The sequence below is a fragment of the Oncorhynchus mykiss genome, chromosome 25, assembly GCF_057628025.1.
Source record: "Oncorhynchus mykiss isolate SJ-2025 chromosome 25, ASM5762802v1, whole genome shotgun sequence".
Lineage (NCBI taxonomy): Eukaryota > Metazoa > Chordata > Actinopteri > Salmoniformes > Salmonidae > Oncorhynchus > Oncorhynchus mykiss.
The window spans coordinates 39,516,004-39,535,745 of NC_143046.1; the positions used below are offsets into that span (position 1 = coordinate 39,516,004).

The 19,742-nt window shown below is 43.9% G+C and overlaps 1 protein-coding gene across 33 annotated transcripts in view; it reads left to right on the plus strand.

Annotated features, from left to right (window-relative positions):
• The window catches only part of LOC110504162 (rap guanine nucleotide exchange factor 2), a 134,665-nt gene that overhangs the window by 32,554 nt on the left and 82,369 nt on the right, over positions 1–19,742 (plus strand). For all 33 annotated transcript variants that reach the window (XM_036970350.2, XM_036970357.2, XM_036970351.2 and 30 more), the window contains exons 2-3: positions 14,869–14,939; positions 18,907–18,963. In XM_036970350.2, coding sequence (XP_036826245.1) covers positions 14,869–14,939; positions 18,907–18,963 — 128 coding nt within the window. The remainder of the gene's footprint in view (positions 1–14,868; positions 14,940–18,906; positions 18,964–19,742) is intronic.

A 19,742-nucleotide genomic window follows, 5' to 3' on the forward strand; every position in this document is an offset into this window, starting at 1 on the left:
GGCCTGACACAGTCTCCTCTGAACAGTTAATGTTGACATGTGTCTGTTACTTGAACTCTGAAGCATTTTATTTGGGCTGCAATTTCTGAGGCTGGTAACTCTAATGAACTTATCCTCTGCAGCAGAGGTAACTCTGGGTCTTGTGGCGGTCATCATGAGCGCCAGTTTCATCATAGCGCTTGATGTTTTTTTTTTCATGTCTTAAACTAATGATGGACTGTCGTTTCTCTTTGCTTATTTGAGCTGTTCTTGCCATAATATGGATTTAGCCCTATTTGGTAAAATACCATCTTCTGTAATCGACCCATACCTTGTCACAACGCAACTGATTGAGTCAAACGCATTAAGAAGGAAAGAAATTCCACAAATTAACTTTTTAACAAGGCACACCTGTTAATTGCATTTCAGGTGACTACCTCATGGAGCTGGTTGAGAGAATGCAAAGCTGTCATCAAGGCAAAGGACGGCTACTTTGAAGAATATAAAATATATAGTTAGATTTATTTAACACTTTTTTTTGGTTACTACGTGATTCCATTTGTTTCATATTTTTGATGCATTCACTATTCTACAAAGTAGAAAATGGTAAAAATTAAGAAAAACTAGTAGTTGTGTCCAAACTTTTGACTGGTACTGTATATCAACACAAATAAGACGGATCCTGCTTCTGTTGCTTGTTTGAGTGTAGCCTACTGATTCCGTGAGCACCAAGCCTCACGCAACCACAAGTCAATAAGCAATTTCACAAATTTGTCGGTTTTTAATCTTTGCTATGTTGTATTAAAGGCTTTACACTTTTCCATTAGAACAGTCTCTGGTGTTATTTATAATTTTTCCCAAATTGTCAAATTATATTTATTATAATAATAATAACCCTCATTTTTCTTGATCTCCTTATTATTATGATAATAATAAGTAATGTCATTATCATTAGGAGGCTTAGTATAGCAGTCTTGTATAACCACCATCGAGCTGTAGGCCTAAGAGCACATCCTGTTTAGTCTTCATACGTAACTTACGTGTATGTATTTCAATACTTAAACAGTGGCAAGAAAAAGTATGTCAACCCTTTTGGAATTACCTGGATTTCTGCATAAATTGGTCACCAAATTTGATCTGATCTTCATCTAAGTCACAACAATAGACATAGTAGACATAGTGTGCTTAAACTAATAACACGCACATTATTGTATTTTTCTTGTCTATATTGAATGCATCTTTTAAACATTCACAGTGTAAGTTGGAAAAAGTATGTGAACCCCCTAAGCTAATGACTTCTCCAAAAGCTAATTGGAGTCAGGAGTCCGCTAACCTGGAGTCCAATCAATGAGACGAGATTTGAGATGTTGTTTTGGAGCCCTATAAAAAACACTCACGAAATTTGAGTTTGCTATTTACAAGAAGCATTGCCAGATGTGAACCATGCCTCAAACAAAAGAGATTTCAGAAGACCTAAGATGAAGAATTGTTGACTTGCATAAAGCTGGAAAGGGTTACAAAAGTATCTCTAAAAGCCTTGATGTTCATCAGTCCATGGTAAGACAAATTGTCTATAAATGGAGAAAGTTCAGCACTGTTGCTACTCTCCCTAGGAGTGGCCGTCCTGCAAAGATGACTGAAAAGAGCACAGCACAGAATGCTCAATGAGGTTAAGAAGGATCCTAGAATGTCAGCTAAAGACTTACAGAACTCTCTGGAACATGCTAACATCCATGTTGACGAGTCTACGATACGCGAAACGCTAAACAAGAATGGTGTTCATAGGAGAACACCATGGAAGAAGCCACTGCAGTCCAAAAAAAACTTTGCTGCAGGTCTGAAGTTTGCAGAAGTGCACCTGGATGTTCCACAGCGCTACTGGAAAAATATTCTGTGGACAGATAAAACTACAGTTGAGTTGTTTGGAGGAACACTATGTGTGGAGAAAAGAAGGCACAGTACACCAACATCAAAACCTCATCCCAACTGTAAACTATGGTAACGGGAGCATCATGGTTTGGGGCTGCTTTGCTGCCTCAGGGCCTGGACAGCTTGTGGAAAAATGAATTCCCAAGTTTATCAAGACATTTTGCAGGAGAATGTAAGGCTATCTGTCCGCCAATTGACGCAACGACCCAAAACACAGAAGTAAATCATCAACAGAATGGCTTCAACAGAAGAAAATACGCCTTCTGGAGTGCCCAGTTAGAGTCCTGACCTCAACCTGATTTGAGATGCTGTGGCATGACCTCGAGAGCAGTTCACACCAGACATCCCAAGAATATTGCTGAACTGAAACTCTTTGTAAAGAGGAATGGTACAAAATCCTCCTGACTGTTGTGCAGGTCTGATCCGCAACTACGGAAAATGTTTGGTTGACGGTTATTGCTGCCAAAGGAGGTTCAACCAGTTATTAAATCCAAGGGTTCACATACTTTTCCCACCCTGCACTGTGAATGTTTACACGGTGTGTTCAATAAAGACATGATAACTTCAATTTATTTTGTGTGTTATTAGTTTAAGCAGACTTTGTTTGTCTATTGTTGTGACCTAGATGAATATCCGATCAAATTTCATGACCAAATTGTGCAGAAATCCAGGTATTTCCAAAGGGTTCACATACTTTTTCTTGCCACTGTATAGGCTACAGAAGTGAATCGATCATTAATTTGTTCATGTCGTCACACAGCATACGGTTCATTCCTGATTTGAAAATGCAATCGAGCATTAGTTTTAAACTAAAACAACAAAGTGACCCTTAAAATAATTAGCGTAATGAATAAATACACTGTTCCATTTCGGAAATTGTATTCCTGTCTTTGCTGTTTTTTTTAAAAGCTTTACAAAAAAAACTCCTCTGTTCTACATTTCTAATTGATTTAGTGTTTTAAAACCGTCAGAAATAATATTCTAATCCAACAGCACCTGTTTGTATTTTACACACAGTCCACAACCAGTACACATTCCCCCGTTTTTCGATTTCTTTCGTCAAGTCCTCTGCATCCATTTTGCCGTCACGTGTTACGGTGTTTGGAGTTTGTTCTAACCAATTTATTGTTGTGATAAAGATATGCTATTGGTCAGGCCCCATAGGTCACGTGGCCGATTGGTCGAAAGAACAGACAACGACTGTCGACCATTTATACAATTTTTTTTTGGGGGGGGACAGCCCTACTAACCATACTTACATAATTGTGATCTGTAGTTACACACACACACACAACTCACGCCCTGCTCAGAGCATAAAATGAGTTCCCGTATTGACGTCGCTTGATTAATGTTGTGTGGGTAATGTTAAAATAACACCAGACTGAAGACCTGCGGGCAAGCTATTGCTCGTTTAGCATGAACAGATTGGCTCTTTCGCACCCAGAGGCATAGCGGGGCTACAATGTCGTGTCCTCACAATGCATAATCTGATATTCAGTGATTTGGTCCACACCCTGCATTATTCAACATGGATACACTTTTCAGTGATGTTACAACTAATTTCTTGCCCATCTTTTAGATAGCGTTTTCACCCCCAGCAATAATACCCCCCCCCCCCTTCAATCACCATAATTTCCATTCCTAATACATAGGCTTAGGCCTAAGATTTCTGTTTCCTGACATTCCCCCCCAAAATAACATTTGTTAAATGTTTACTCACAAACAGGACGGCCGCTGCTATCTTTAAATCTCTGAGGATCCACTCTGAGGAAAGGTGAACATGCTCATGAATTATACATGTTTATTTACCACATAAATTATTCAGAAGATATCAGTTGCTTGGTTTTTGCCGGGGGGCTGTAGTTTGTGGAGACAAACACAATAACATTGGCTGAATTTAGCTTTCTGAGCAAGAAATGATGGCTTATGAGTTTTATGAGTACCTGATGATATTGTACGTGGAATTTTCTTGGCTGTTTTCAATAAAAATAATTCAGTAATAGTAGCTCTTACAAAAAGAACTAGCCTACTTATGCAAAATATTCCTCTATGCTGACGACAACCTTTGCAAAAAATGCAACTATCCCCAATAGGTTTTTTTTTGCGGTATAAAATCTACCAATTTTCCCACCATGAAGCCTAAGGAATGTTTCGCAGAATTTGTAAAACTAGGAAGTTATTACTGTTATGCCAGCACCGGTAGAACTCCTGTCTCATTTTAAAGTTCCTGTCCCCTAGCTGTCTGCCTGAGGGTATGAGAGATTGATAGATGGTCCTGTGTGGCACAGTTGGTAGAGCATGGCACTTGCAATGCCAGGGTTGTGAGTTCAATTCCCATATGGGGGACCAGAACAAATAATGTATGCACTAAGTCGTCTGCAAAAAATGTCAAATAGAAACTATGCTGACAGGTTAACAGTTGAAGCCATTTTACCATCAGATTGTTACACATAAACGAGTGAGCCGTGTTATCTTGCAGCTTATTATCTTGTTATTATGAGATCACAATCTTTATGATTGTGAGACGCGAGTTCAGTCCCATTTTTGGTAGTATTGACCACAGCCAGGTATTAATACTATAGCTGATGTAGGTAATGAGGTTGCGGTCCATAAGAATGAGATTAATGCAGCCAATGACAAACACGCGCAACATCAGTGCCGGTCAGACGCGGCGACTCGGTGGGGAGGTGAGATGTCCTCTTCCTCCATTTTGACATGGCAAGCGCTCAGAGAAAATTGGCCATTGCCTTAGAAATGGGGCCCGTTTATTGTTCAGTCATTTAGATTTGGGGATTACCATCAGTAACTAGGCACAATGTTGTTGTTGTTTTTAACTCCGCATCCTCTCACCCTGCCCATAACCAACAGATGTAATCCCTAATAATTACCTCCTTATGTGACGGGGCCTAAAAGTCTGCTTTGACAGCCGTGTTCACCGAACCACCCTACAGCCAATATTTAGAATATTTAATGTGTCCATTTTTTTTGTCCTTTTCCACCTCCATTGTTTTCCATGCTCTTTGATGAATGAATGAATGAATGCAGTGTAACGGCGAAATGTACCTGCCCTGGTCCTTTTGTGATGCTAACATAGAATATTAGCACGATAGCTTGTGCAGTGGTCCCCAATGGTCATCAAGTCCTGAACAACCCTATTGGCCCTATCTTGTGAATAAATGTGTTGAAGATTCCTACTTGTAAGTGGCAATTTATAATGCAGGGTAGCCAATTTTGATTTACAGCTCAAACCTGATTTAAGAGGCAGTCCAAAGGGTTCCCCACTAAATACTACAGACCGCTCATTTTAGCGTAGCATGCATGCATCCTATTTGCATTCTTAAAGAATCTCACTCCACTTTTGTTCTTAAAGGCTTTATCCCGGCAGCTGAATTGGAGGGTGCTAAGCTCATTCACGTGCCTCCCTGATTCCTGTTACCGAAAGCCACCATGTCCCTCCTCCCACAGTTAACACTAACGGGTTGTGAAGCATGGCTGGAGACTGGGTGTTCTTGAAATGAGCATTGCAGGTAGTATTATATGCCAATTTCCAGAGTGATTGGCGTGACGAGTTAGCATTTTTTTCCAATTATTTAGCAAATCATTTTTAAGTTTCCACCAGGGGGGAAAAGATTTGGCCCACACCAACATTCCTACCATAGTGTAGCCCACATGGAGTTTTGAAAACAAGACCGTTGGCTGTCTTTTGGCCAGGACACCCACTGATGCGGTGTGTAGCACACAGCTCCACCGTGACCTTGCGCTACCACATAAAGGCTCCACCTGCTGCCTGGCTCACACCAGGCAATTGATAAAAATACCCCTCAAGCCCCACACTCTTTGTCAGGAGAGATTCAAGGACAGCAGCCAATGTCCCTTCACTCACAGGCATACACAGGAATACGAGCGAGCACACACACACACACACACACACACATTCACTGCACACATTCACTGCACACATTAATGATGTTACATCCACAATGACACACACCTGCACAAGTATCATGGGCCCGCAACATTTTGAACAAGTTGCTATCCTTGCTATTTTGAATGGGCTTGGGGGCCTCATGAGTCCAGCTTGGCACGCTGACGGGGCTGGGGCGTGTTTGTGCTGAACCAACAGTATGAACCTTGCATATGCCATTTGCACATAATGCACTGTAGGAAACACTGACCTGGTGACTTTCACCTCTGTCTGTCTGGTTGACTCACTGTCCAATGCCTCTCATTATACACACATACACTACCCCCAGTCTGCTGCCTTTTGCTAAATACCGATCACATTAAAGCCACACTTTTTTAAACTCTTTGTTTCATCCCAATGGCATTCATTTAAATGACCATTGTACAGCAGGACATATAGCAGAATATTCCTTTTTAAAAATATTTATGTGGAGGATATTGGCGTGTTTGGCCATTTTTAGTTATTTTCACTGATGGCTAAAACTTGACAGTGAGTAGTCTCTTGCAAGCCCCAGAATGTAGCCAGGCACCAGACCTGTTCTAACTATTGGACAACCTAGATGCCTCTTCCTCCCGGCATGTCATACCTTCCATAGGTTAGGAAGTGGCAAGGGGGGGGGGGGGCATAGTATACATAGCATAGGCCTTGTGTGTTATTTGTGTGGACACAGAGACATTATTTCGTCAGTGTCATCTGAGGAATGCAGGCCTCATCCCTAGCTGGCACACAAGATGACCCCTTTACTGTCACGGTAAGGGGATCCATTGACACTGTGACTCGGCCTGGTGGGAGGGACGACCCGGTTAAAAAAAAAGGCCCAAGTGGGTAAAGGTCGGAATTCAAAATGGTGGCAATCAGACTGATGGTGTTCCCCCCCCCCCCCCCCTTTCTTTTTCTGTTTCACCGGTCACTAGGTTGAGCTTTGAACTCGCTGCCACGGGTCTCATTGCTCAGTGTTAACCCTACCCTAAAATTTAAAAAACAAAACAAGGTATGGAGAAATCATCACCCTCAGTCGATGACAAGTGAGCAATTGTTGTCGAATCTAGGTCGGCTCAGCTTCGAGTCGCAGGGGATTAATTTGTGCTTTTCTCCGAAACAGAACCACAACAAATCCTCTGTGCGAAGTGCCCCCGATTTTAAGGTGCCCTACATTGATTTGATGGAGCAGAGAACCGGTCTAGTTGCATTGTGGGAATGCCAACAGGATGTGGTTCACTGTGAACAGCTTTGAAGGAATCCTCACTGTTGGCCTATTTCTGTCTCTTATGGCCAGTATTTGAGTGTCTCCTGAGGAACACTTTTTTTAAAAATGCATCCATACTTCTTTCCTTCAAGGGGGATCTCTGATCTGCCATAGAGGTGAATCCCGTTGACTGTCAGATCTTTAAAATCTCTACGCTACAGTGCATTGGAGCAGGGCTTACAGTAGAGGAAGCCACTGTTGAATGAATGATAGAGGGTTTTTATGGTAACACTGTGTTACATAATGCGCAGTTCATTGATTTACTTCCTTTTGTGAGGTCAGTGCACCCATTTGAAATTCTTCTTACACAGGGTAGCCTAGTGGTGAGAGTTTCGGTTGCTGGGTCGAATCCCCGAGCTGACAAGGTAAAAATCGGTCGTTCTGCCCCTTGAACAAGGCAGTTAACCCACTGTTTGGTAGGCCGTCATTGTAAATAAGAATTTGTTCTAAACTGACTTGCCTAGTTAAATAAAGGTACATTTAAAATGAAATAAATCCATATAATTGTAATATCCTGTGGAAACCAAAGATTGCATATTAACCACTATTAACCACCCATCTAATGCACCAAATAGAAAATTGAACATGTTACACATGACAAATTCTCACAAAACACTCATGAATATTGTATCATAATGTATTGGCTAACGTCTTAGGCTCAGCCAATGAGGTTTAAGTAGGTCTTGGTCAGCAGACTTGTAGTGTCCTCTTTTGGAGGTGACGTCCACCTCTTTACCTTCCCTACAGCACCTCATTGTCTTAAGGTCGTGACCCCACCCTTTATGTTTTGTCGACAGTATCAGTGTGATAAGATGCAAGGGGTTCTGCATTCACCCCGGCCTAAATTTAAACCAGGCCAACAAAGGGAGCGGACAATGAAAGCACCCTCCTGTTAGCAGACACAGCAGTGGGTTCGAGATAGGCGGCTGCCATTTTATAATTTAGATGACGCTCTGTTGCTCTAGTGTCCCTTCCCATTTTTATTGAAAGTGAAAGGGAGCGAGTGGCGGATTGCTCGATGGAATGGCTAAAATGTGTTATGAAAAGGTTGTCAAATCTTCACCCTCGAACGTCATAGGCCTAGTTCTCCTCATAACTTCAATCCATTCTAACATGCATTGGGTGAGGTAGGATGTCAGTGGGCGTGCATTGGGTGAGGTAGGATGTCAGTGGGCGTGCATTGGGTGAGGTAGGATGTCAGTGGGCGTGCATTGGGTGAGGTAGGACGTCAGTGGGCGTGCATTGGGCGAGGTAGGATGTCAGTGGGCGTGCATTGGGCGAGGTAGGATGTCAGTGGGCTTGCATTGGGTCAGGTAGGACGTCAGTGGGCGTGCATTGGGCGAGGTAGGATGTCAGTGGGGGTGCATTGGGTGAGGTAGAACGTCAGTGGGCGTGCATTGGGTGAGGTAGGATGTCAGTGGGAGTGCATTGGGCGAGGTGGGTGTGCATTGGGTGAGGTAGGATGTCAGTGGGCGTGCATTGGGTGAGGTAGGATGTCAGTGGGCGTGCATTGGGTGAGGTAGGATGTCAGTGGGCGTGCATTGGGTGAGGTAGGATGTCAGTGGGCGTGCATTGGGTGAGGTAGGATGTCAGTGGGCGTGCATTGGGTGAAGTAGGATGTCAGTGGGCGTGCATTGGGTGAGGTAGGACGTCAGTGGGCGTGCATTGGCCGAGGTAGGACGTCAGTGGGCGTGCAATGGGCGAGGTAGGACGTCAGTGGGCGTGCATTGGGCGAGGTAGGATGTCAGTGGGTGTGCATTGGGCGAGGTAGGATGTCAGTGGGCTTGCATTGGGCGAGGTAGGATGTCAGTGGGGGTGCATTGGGTGAGGTAGAACGTCAGTGGGCGTGCATTGGGTGAGGTAGGATGTCAGTGGGAGTGCATTGGGCGAGGTGGGTGTGCATTGGGTGAGGTAGGATGTCAGTGGGCGTGCATTGGGTGAGGTAGGATGTCAGTGGGCGTGCATTGGGTGAGGTAGGATGTCAGTGGGCGTGCATTGGGTGAGGTAGGATGTCAGTGGGCGTGCATTGGGTGAGGTAGGATGTCAGTGGGCGTGCATTGGGTGAAGTAGGATGTCAGTGGGCGTGCATTGGGTGAGGTAGGACGTCAGTGGGCGTGCATTGGGCGAGGTAGGACGTCAGTGGGCGTGCAATGGGCGAGGTAGGACGTCAGTGGGCGTGCATTGGGCGAGGTAGGATGTCAGTGGGTGTGCATTGGGCGAGGTAGGATGTCAGTGGGCTTGCATTGGGCGAGGTAGGATGTCAGTGGGCGTGCATTGGGCGAGGTAGGATGTCAATGGGCTTGCATTGGGTGAGGTAGGACGTCAGTGGGCGTGCATTGGGCGAGGTAGGACGTCAGTGGGCGTGCATTGGGCGAGGTAGGATGTCAGTGGGCTTGCATTGGGTCAGGTAGGACGTCAGTGGGCGTGCATTGGGCGAGGTAGGATGTCAGTGGGCTTGCATTGGGTGAGGTAGGACATCAGTGGGCGTGCATTGGGCGAGGTAGGATGTCAGTGGGTGTGCATTGGGTGAGGTAGGATGTCAGTGGGCGTGCATTGGGTGAGGTAGGACGTCAGTGGGCGTGCATTGGGTGAGGTAGGATGTCAGTGGGCGTGCAATGGGCCACTTCCTCCTTTGAATTCTGTCTGCCCGACCAAATTGTCATGTCGCTCAACAAGTTGGCCCAGCGCCCTGTTTTCTGCACCCTTCTCCCAGTGGAGTTGCATAACAACCCATAGAGAATGGAGACTGGAGAGGCAGCCTCGGTCATATTGTGTTTGGCCCCAAACACAGGGAACACAAGGCTATCATTGTTAGCTAATGTCCTCCTGGGAGGAAATACCTCCAATAGTTTGCCTACAGTATGGTACGGTACACTGCTACTGTCTGACTTGGACCCGGAGGTGTGCTGAAACATTAGATCCCCCTTAATGTATCTGGTTTCATTAAGGAAATAGTTAAGAAGTGGTAATAGAGCAAAATGTCTCAGACCCCATTAAAGACTAGAATAATACTAATTTGGCATTTCAAAAATACAAAGGGTCAGAATGAGTACTTTTTTTTTTTTTTTTTTTTTTTTTTGTACAAGCAGCTTTTGAAGGAATCTTAAGTAATGTCATAACAACAATAGGAAGTCCTGGTGGCCTGGTTTACTTTGCTCCTGGAGGGGGTCCACCAGAGTTCCTGGAAGGATCACTCCCGAAATGAAAACCTGGAATTTACAGTTGGTGGGATGTTATGCTGTCGGAACTCCGGTAGCCGAGTAGTTTGAGCCGGATTGGCCCACCTCCTTTTGATCTGTCCAGCGCTGCCCCACTCTGGATCATAACCTTGTCAGTGTCTGTGGAAAGGCTTTTGTACTCAGGAAATGACTATGAGATGGATGTCATTTCAACAACACCAAGCCTAGAGGACAAATGGTGTGGTTGTTAGGCCATAGCCTACTCTCAGGGTGAAATCAGAGGCTAAGACCTTTGTCGCAATTCCTGACCAACCTGATTTTGTGCTTGAATAGCACTGTTATTTATAAACCCATCACACGCTTGCCCGTGCTTTCTATCGCGCTCTGTCGTGTACACACACACACACACACACACACACACACACTTCTCACTTTTAATTGCTTCACACTCATACCGAGTGTATCATTGCTTTGGATATACAATACAAGATGCACTTAGATATCCTCCCCCTTTGTTTTTGCGGTTGGCCCCAACATCTCAAACATTATCCAATACAAAACCAGAAAATGCAAGTGCAATGATAGCAAAAGGGAGTGGAAAAATGGGGTCCTTCGCATTCTTTCCATGGCGCCAATCTCAAAAGACAATTTTGAAATATTTAAGACAGAAGCCACAATTGATGGTTATGCATATTTGTCTCTCTCTCACTGGTGCTCCCGAGTGGTATAGGAGTGGCGCTGTTTCCCACGCTTGTGATGTCAAAGAGCAATGGTAGGCTTAAAGGAAAACTGACATTAGCATGCCACCTAGTGGTCGTTCTTGGTAAGGTCTAATTCTCTGTGTCAATGGGCCGATTGGACTTGCGCTCCGGTGTTTTGAATCCTTACCACCCTTCCTTGACATTATAGTCGTAGTTACTGTATGTGATTAGATAAGTCAAAGCAAGGTTTCCACCTTAGTGGGTACACCTACCTGACCTCAAATCTGTGATGAGGCCCACATAAAGAAGCACTATGCAGACATCTCTTTGCCATTTCCTGGTTGTTAAAATTCTATTAGTTGGACTAATTTCAGTTTATGTGACAAAACATGTAAGTATAGTGTAGAGAATCATTGTACCATCTAAACTGCTGTGAAATATTCAGAACCAAAAATATTGTATTTCAGCTGTTTGAAGCTGGTGTAGCAAAACCAGAAGTAAAAGATGCAAAAACTAAATGTAAGACCGGGAAGCATAGAAATAGCACACACAGAACAGATCTACTGCTTCTTAGTTTTGCTTTCAATGAGAATGACAGATCAAATTCATATAGAAATCATTGTTAGGTCGTATGACACAAAAAAGGAAGGGAAGGGAAGACTGAAGGATGTCACCTATAAGCTTTCAACAGGGCCTGTCGTCCCGTGGGAAAAGTACTCAATTGTCATACTTGAGTCATTTTCTATTAAGGTATCTTTTTACTTTTACTCAAGTGAAAGGCACCCAGTAAAACACTACTTGAGTAAAAGTCTTAAAGCAAAGGTTGTCAAAAATATAAATTGTACAGTACAAATACCCCCCCAAAAATGACTTTAGTACTTATAAATATATTTTACTTAAGTACTTTACACCGCTGTGAATCAGCATGTTCAGTGTTTCGTCTATAGTCCCCAATAATGTAGCTCAGGGTCTCCAACACACAATTTTAACCACCGTCTGTTCAGGGGCAGACCGACAGATTTGTACCTTGTCAGCTCGGGATTTGAACATGCAAACTTTCAGTTACTAGTCCAACGCTCTAACCACTGGGCTACCCTGCCGCCCCGACACATGATTATTTGTATCAATTAGGTGGCGATAGTTTTTTGCTAAATCTGCCATGACATGTGCTGCAGCAATAAGACAGGTGCAGTCCGTGATAGTAGTATGGCTCCCCTGGAGCAAATTAGGGTTAAGTGCCTTGCTCAAGGACACAAAGAACACAAACGTTTTTTTGCCATGTCGGCTCAGGTAATCGAACCAGCAACCTTTCACTTACCGGCAAAAAGCTCTAACCACTAGGCTACTTTCCGCCCTGGACACGACATCAATAAGGATATTTCAATACGTCTTTAGTGTTATCAATTTCTATGGCTATTTCAGCCTGCTGGATGATTTGCTTCACTGTTCTATTTTATGACGACGAATCCCAACTATCCTGTCCTTTTACAATAGATGGCGCCAGAGCCCGTAGTCTCCATGCAGAATTCTCAGGCCAACAACCGCCTACAAAACAGTAGGCAATTTCAGAACAGAACATAAGGCTTCAATTAGGCTGGGGAAATCACTGCATGATGTAACACGGGGTGAAGTAACCCATTCTATGGAGCTTTGAAGGCCAACCTAGTTTTTTATTTTATTTTTAGTTCTAATTCAACCAACAGCCAACGATCTAAACCGTGTTTTATATTGCATGGATGCGGTGTATTTTGAGGGTGGAATAGGGCCTATATTTGATACCCTATTAGCAAATCTGACTTTGCATAATAGCCTATAGGCCTTTTCTGTTCAACATGCACACATTCGTATGTGCAATTGTTCTAATAATAAACTTGCAAAAGATCCGATTTCAGATCTATACAACAGCTCGTGTTTGATCCATGATCTTGTATTTGTCCTAACTCACGCTTTCGGTGGGTGTTAAGTTCGTGCGACCCATGGGGCGTTTCAACCAAGCATTCCCTCCCTTTCTCAGTCTGTGACCTCTCACCGGAGTTGATTCAAACCTGTTGGCCCTTCCATTCCTTCCCCGTTGGTGTCAGACGGTCTCAGAGCCCAGGAACTTGCTGTCAGCTGAAAAAGTCCAGACAAATGAAGGGAAGCACCACCCGTCCTGTTTTTGTTTTGTTGTTTTTGTCTCTGAAATAAATATTTCTTAGATTTACGTGCTTCTCAGAATTAAAAACAATTCTGGGGTCCTGTGGTGTACTATGTTGCCCAGAAGGGCAGAGGTGTGTCTGTGCCTAAAATGTATCTGCACATCTGTGTATCTACACATCTCCTACATGTATGTCTGTGAGTACATGTGCTTCTGCCCCTGTGCATTAGGAAGGGACAAGATGTCTGGGTGGCAGGAAGAGTGTTGCGTCGCCAGGGCTGTGTCACATCAGCTGGCTGGTGGCTGAAGAGTGGGACCTCTGTGAAAACACAGACCCTCTCTTGTCTCCCCCCGTCCCCCCCACCCCCGTCGCATCGGCCTCCAGTCTCCACTCTATGAACACTTTGCCCCCCCCCCCCGCCCTTCAATATCCCCTCCTTCACATTCAATGGACTCTATATACACGCACACACACTCACTGACTCGATACCCTCTGCACACTGATTCAGTGTGCACCCACACACAGTGGCTATGCTGTGTGGACTGCATGGGCACTTTGTTTCACCTCCATCTTGGAAGAGTGCCACTGATCAAGGAGAGCTGGGACGATAAACTGAAAATCATAGACACCGACCATACCGGTTACTTATTGTAGGCATTTTGCCGATATCGTTCATTACAATAAGTAGCCTATACTAGAGAAATGTGAGGTTTGAAATGAAATAAGTTTGCAGATATGGGATTTGTTAATGGGACAATGGATGGCTGCAACCATCAAACTATACTGAACAAATGTAGTGTTGGTCCCATGATTCATGAGCTGAAATAAAAGATCCCAGAAATGTCCATTATGCACAACAAGCATATTTATCTCCAATTGTGTGCACAAATTTTCTTACATCCCTGTTAGCAAGCATTTCTCCTTTGCCAAGATAATCCATCCACCTGACAGGTGGGGCATATCAAGAGGCTGATTAAACAGCATGGTCATTACACAGGTGGACCTTGTGCTGGGGACAAAAAAACAGGCCACTCTAAATATGTGCAGTTTTATCACACAACAAAATGCCACAGATGTCTCAAGTTTTGAGGCAGCATGCAATTGGCACGCTGACTGCAGGAATGTCCACCAGAGCTGTTGCCAGAGAATTGAATTTTCATTTCTCTAACATAAGCCGCCTCGTTTTAGAGAATGTGGCAGTACATCCAACCGGTCTTATAACCGCATACCATGTTTTCACACGCCAGCCCAGGACATCTGGCTTCTTCACCTGCGGGATCGTCTGAGACCAGCCACCCAAACAGCTAATGAACCCCAACTAATTCTGATTGGCTGGGCCTGGCTATGCCCTCCAAAGGCCCACCCATGGCTGCGCCCCTGACCAGTCATGTGATATCCATAGATTAGGGCCTAATGTATTTATTTCAGGCACAACCTGAGACTTGATAAAGGGAGGCACTGAATAGGGAATTTGTAGGGGTTCCAATTGTCTTTTCCCTCAGCAGTAGGCTACTATTCCCCTGCCTTTCCATACCCACTCCCTCATATTCAGTGTAAAGACTGAGGGAGAGTACTCTCCATGAGTAAAATGAACTGCCGATTCTTCACGTCTGACCTTTTTTTTTCTCTCAATGATATTCATACAACCGGTCGAATCTGCTAAACTACCTCAAATTATTCTCCATGTTGAAATGCAATGACTAATGACTGACCGTCTCCTCTCTTTCCACAGGACCTGGAGATAGTCTACTCCTATCTTCACGGGATGGAGGCCCTTTCTAACCTCAGAGAACACCAGCTGAGGTGAGCGCTCCCCATTTTGATTCACATTTATCACATGAGTTGAAGTTAACGAACATGTATTCGAAGTTATTTCCACGCGAATAGCACATGAATGACTATTTACAGTGCATTCGGAAAGTATTCAGACCCCTTCCCTTTTTCCACATGTTACGTTACAGCCTTATTCTAAAAATGGATTACACCCCCCCCCCCCCCCCCTCATCAATGTACAGAGTCGTGGCCAAAAGTTTTGAGAATAACACAAATATTAATTTCCACAATATTTGCTGCTTCAGTGTCTTTAGATATTTTTTTGTCAGATGTTACTATGGGATACTGAAGTATAATTACAAGCATTTCATAAGTGTCAAAGGCTTTTATTGACAATTACATGAAGTTGATTCAAAGAGTCAATATTTTGCAGTGTTGACCCTTCTTTTTCAAGACCTCTGCAATCTGCCCTGGCATGCTGTCAATTAACTTCTGAACCACATCCTGACTGATGGCAGCCCATCAGTTTGTCAGAAGTTTGTCAGAATTTGTGGGGTTTTGTTTGTCCACCCGCCTCTTGAGGATTGACCACAAGTTCTCAATGGGATTAAGGTCTGGGGAGTTTCCTGGCCATGGACCCAAAATATCGATGTTTTGCTCATGCTTATGGCAAGATGCTTCATCATGCTGGAAAAGGCATTGTTCGTCACCAAACTGTTCCTGGATGGTTGGGAGAAGTTGCTATCGAAGGATGTGTTGGTACAATTCTTTATTCATCGCTGTGTTCTTAGGCAAAATTGTGAGTGAGCCCACTCCCTTGGCTGAGAAGCAACCCCACACATGAATGGTCTCAGGATGCTTTACTGTTGGCATGACACAGGACTGATGGTAGCGCTCACCTTGTCTTCTCTGGACAAGCTTTTTTCCGGATGCCCCAAACAATCGGAAAGGGGATTCAACAGAGAAAATTACTTTACCACAGTCCTTAGCAGTCCAATCCCTGTACCTTTTGCAGAATATCAGTCTGTCCCTGATGTTTTTCCTGGAGAGAAGTGGCTTCTTTGCTGCCCTTCTTGACACCAGGCTATCCTCCAAAAGTCTTCGCCTCACTGTGCGTGCAGATGCACTCACACCTGCCTGCTGCCATTCCTGAGCAACCTCTGTACTGGTGGTGCCCCGATCCCGCAGCTTTAGGAGACGGTCCTGGTGCTTGCTGGACTTTCTTGGGCGCCCTGAAGCCTTCTTCACCACAATTGAACCGCTCTCCTTGAACTTCTTGATGATCCGATAAATGGTTGATTTAGGTGCAATCTTACTGGCAGCAAAATGATTAGGAAATATAGTCAAAGAAACCTCAATTTGTAGCAATTACAGCCTGCAGACCTTTGGCATTCTAGTTGTCAATTTGTTGAGGTAATCTGAAGAGATTTCACTCCATGCTTCCTGAAGCACCTCCCACAAGTTGGATTGGCTTGATGGGCACTTCTTACGTTACCATGTGGTCTAGCTGCTCCCACAACAGATCAATAGGGTTGATCTGGTGACTGTGCTGGCCACTCCATTATAGACAGAATACCAGCTGACTGATTCTTCACTAAATATTTATTGCACAGTTTGGAGCTGTGCTTTGGGTCATTGTAGGAGGACATTGTCTCCAGATAAGCGCCGTCCACAGGGTGTGGCATGGCGTTGTAAAATGGAGTGATGGCCTTCTTCAAGATCCCTTTTACCCTGTACAAATCTCCCACTTTACCACCACCATATCACCCCCAGACCATCACATTGCCTCCACCATGCTTGACAGATGGCGTCAAGTACTCCTCCAGCATATTTTCATTTTTTCATCGTCTCAATGTTGTTCTTTGTGATCCGAACACCTCAAACTTAGATTCGTCTGTCCTTAACAGTTTTTTTCCAATCTTCCTCTGTCCAGTGTCTGTGTTCTTTTGCCCATCTCAATCTTTGACTTTTATTGGCCAGTCTGAGATATGGCTTTTTCTTTGCAACTCTGCCTTGATGGTCAGCATCCCGGAGTCGCCTCTTCACTGTTGACGTTGAGACTGGTGTTTTGCGGGTTTTGCTGCCAGTTGTGGACTTGTGAGATAGATGTCTGTTCCTTAAACTAGACACTAATGTACTTGTCCTCATGCTCAGTTGTGTACCGGGGCCAGTTTGCGCTGTTCTGTGAAGGGAGTAGTACACAGCGTTGTACAAGATCTTCAGATTCTTGGCAATTTCTCGCATGGAACAGCCTTCATTTCTCAGAACAAGAATAGACTGACGAGTTTCAGAAGAAAGTGCCTTGTTTCTGGCCATTTTGAGCCTGTAATCGAACCCACAAATGCTGTTGCTCCAGATACTCAACTAGTCTAAAGAAGGCCAGTTTTATTGCTTCTTTAATCAGGACAGCAGTTTTCAGAAGTGCTAACATAATTGCAAAAGGGTTTTCTAATGATCAATTAGCCTTTTAGAATGATAAACTTGGATTAGCTAACACATCGTGCCATTGGAACACAGGAGTGATGTTTTCTTATAATGGGCCTCTGTACACCAAAGTAGATATTCCATAAAAAATCAGCCGTTTACTGTTACAATGATCATTTACAACATTAACAATGTCTACACTGTATTTCTGATCAATTTGATGTTTTTTTAATGGACAAAAAATGTTGCTTTTCTTTCAAAAACAAGGACATTTGTAAGTGAACCCAAACTTTCAAACGGTGGTGTATGTATGTGTCAGCCGACTTAATTATAAACATGTTAAGTAGGTTCTATTATATTTCAAAATTCTAATCAGGTAATTGTAACCTTGTAAGGCTGCATGTCCTGCACCAGCATTGCATGTTCTCTCCCAGCTTCATGGTTTGAACGAGGTGCGTAATTCCATTCCATATAATACAATGTAATACAGTCCGCACTCAAAGATTAGCCTACTGGAGCTTGTTTCATTTTTTTTTTTTTACCCAAGATCGATGGGCTTTTATGTTTTTGTTGTTGTACGTAATGTGCTATCCATGTGCTGGAGAACGGCAAAATCTTTTGGGCTTTTTTGGCTTGGGCTCAAAATGTGTCTAGCTTATAAAATTTACATTTAATATATGGCTCATCAGGCTTGAATTTTCATGCTGGTTTTAAAGCTCTAATCAAAATTAAGACATTTCTATTGAGAATGACACTTGTGGTTTTTGGCGGGAAATAGTGGGTTACCTGGGAGAAATGAAATACCGGGAAAAATATTAATCCCGAGTCCACTCCACTCTACAAACAGTCCTTAGTCTGGGGTCGGTTCCCATCAGGCCATGTGTGGATACATGTGGATTATACTGCTGGGGAACAATACCAGAGCACATGACCCTGGCCTGCTAGAACATTCCACATCTTGACCCATTCGCTCCCCCCTTGTCCACACACACACACACATCACAAGCCCCCCCCCCCCCCCTGCTTGCCCTTCGGATTCCCAAAGAATGTCCCCATCGCCTTTGGTCGAAAAGACCAATCCAGCCAGTCTTAAACATGTTAACCCTTTAGCAAAAATCCCACTACCCTACAATCACACTAACTATGGGATTAAGCGATCGGTTTTGATATTTTCCGTCTGTATTAAAGGAATGTGTTGTTCTCCTCTGCGGTAGCTAGTTCTCTGGGACTCTTGTTTTTTCTCCCGCTTGTTTTGCATCCTTGAGCAACAAGAACAACATGCATGACAAATGCTCAAATCTATTTTTGGGAGTTGGTGTTTTTTTATTTTTTTTATCGCTGCTTATTACGGTAAAGTTGCACAAACTTGGTAGGCCTTGAGTTACTTTTTAAAACACCTATATGAGTGACATTTTCTGTCCTCTCAAAAAGGTTAACTCCGTCGTGCGCTGCACATAACTCAAGAAACTGAACTTCGTGGACTCACCCATCCATCTGTTCTGTTGTATTTGGTAACACGTATATCTGACTGTTGTCTTTTCCCTTCTCTCCTCTCTCCCCTTCTTCCCTGCAGGATAATATGTGAGACAGTGCGCTATGAAAGACACGAAGCCAATGAAGTGCTCTACTAGTAAGTACCCGTGTGTGTGTGTGTGTGTGTGTGTGTATGTGTGTGTACCTAAGTGCAGATTTTCTTAATACATCCATTCTTAATAAATCATATCTACATATTCTCTGCCAGATGCCTTTACACTAGACATGATCAAAGTCCAACTTATTGACATGCAGCGATTAGGCCCCAATGCCGCAGAGCACAGAACTGAATGATTTAATTGACTCTAATGAAAACAAATGGGCGTGACCATCGACGCGGTCACCAGATACCCTCTCAGTGCTACCTAGGAGTGATTCTAAACCACTCTGCTGCACTGCTGGAGCGGAGACCTGCAAGGTATTCCGGAACAATTGAATTTGGCCTACTCTACAAGTCATTGAGCTGTGGATTGATGTCAAAGTGTAGATTTAATGGTTTCTAAATCGCTCGTCTTGGATCGTTTGCTCCTGGCTAGCAGGCTATTTGAGGTAATGCTTTGCATTCTGACTTCCAATTCAGACTGAGATAAGATAGTGATGTGCCTTGAGAGGGTATGGAAATGCTTCGCACCTCTGTGTGTATGTGTATGAGCTTTTGAGCATGTGTGTGCGTGCATGTGGTGTTTTTATGGTGTGTGTGTGTGTGCACAATCTTGGTGCATGAGAATGAAGGACCCCTCTGGCGCAGTTCAGTCTCCCGTTGGCATGGGGCACTCATTGCTTTGCCCCAAGACATCCTGTTATGAGGCCAAGAGCCAGAGAACGGACAGACACACACACACACACTCAAGTAGGCTTCCCCCAACCCTGACGATG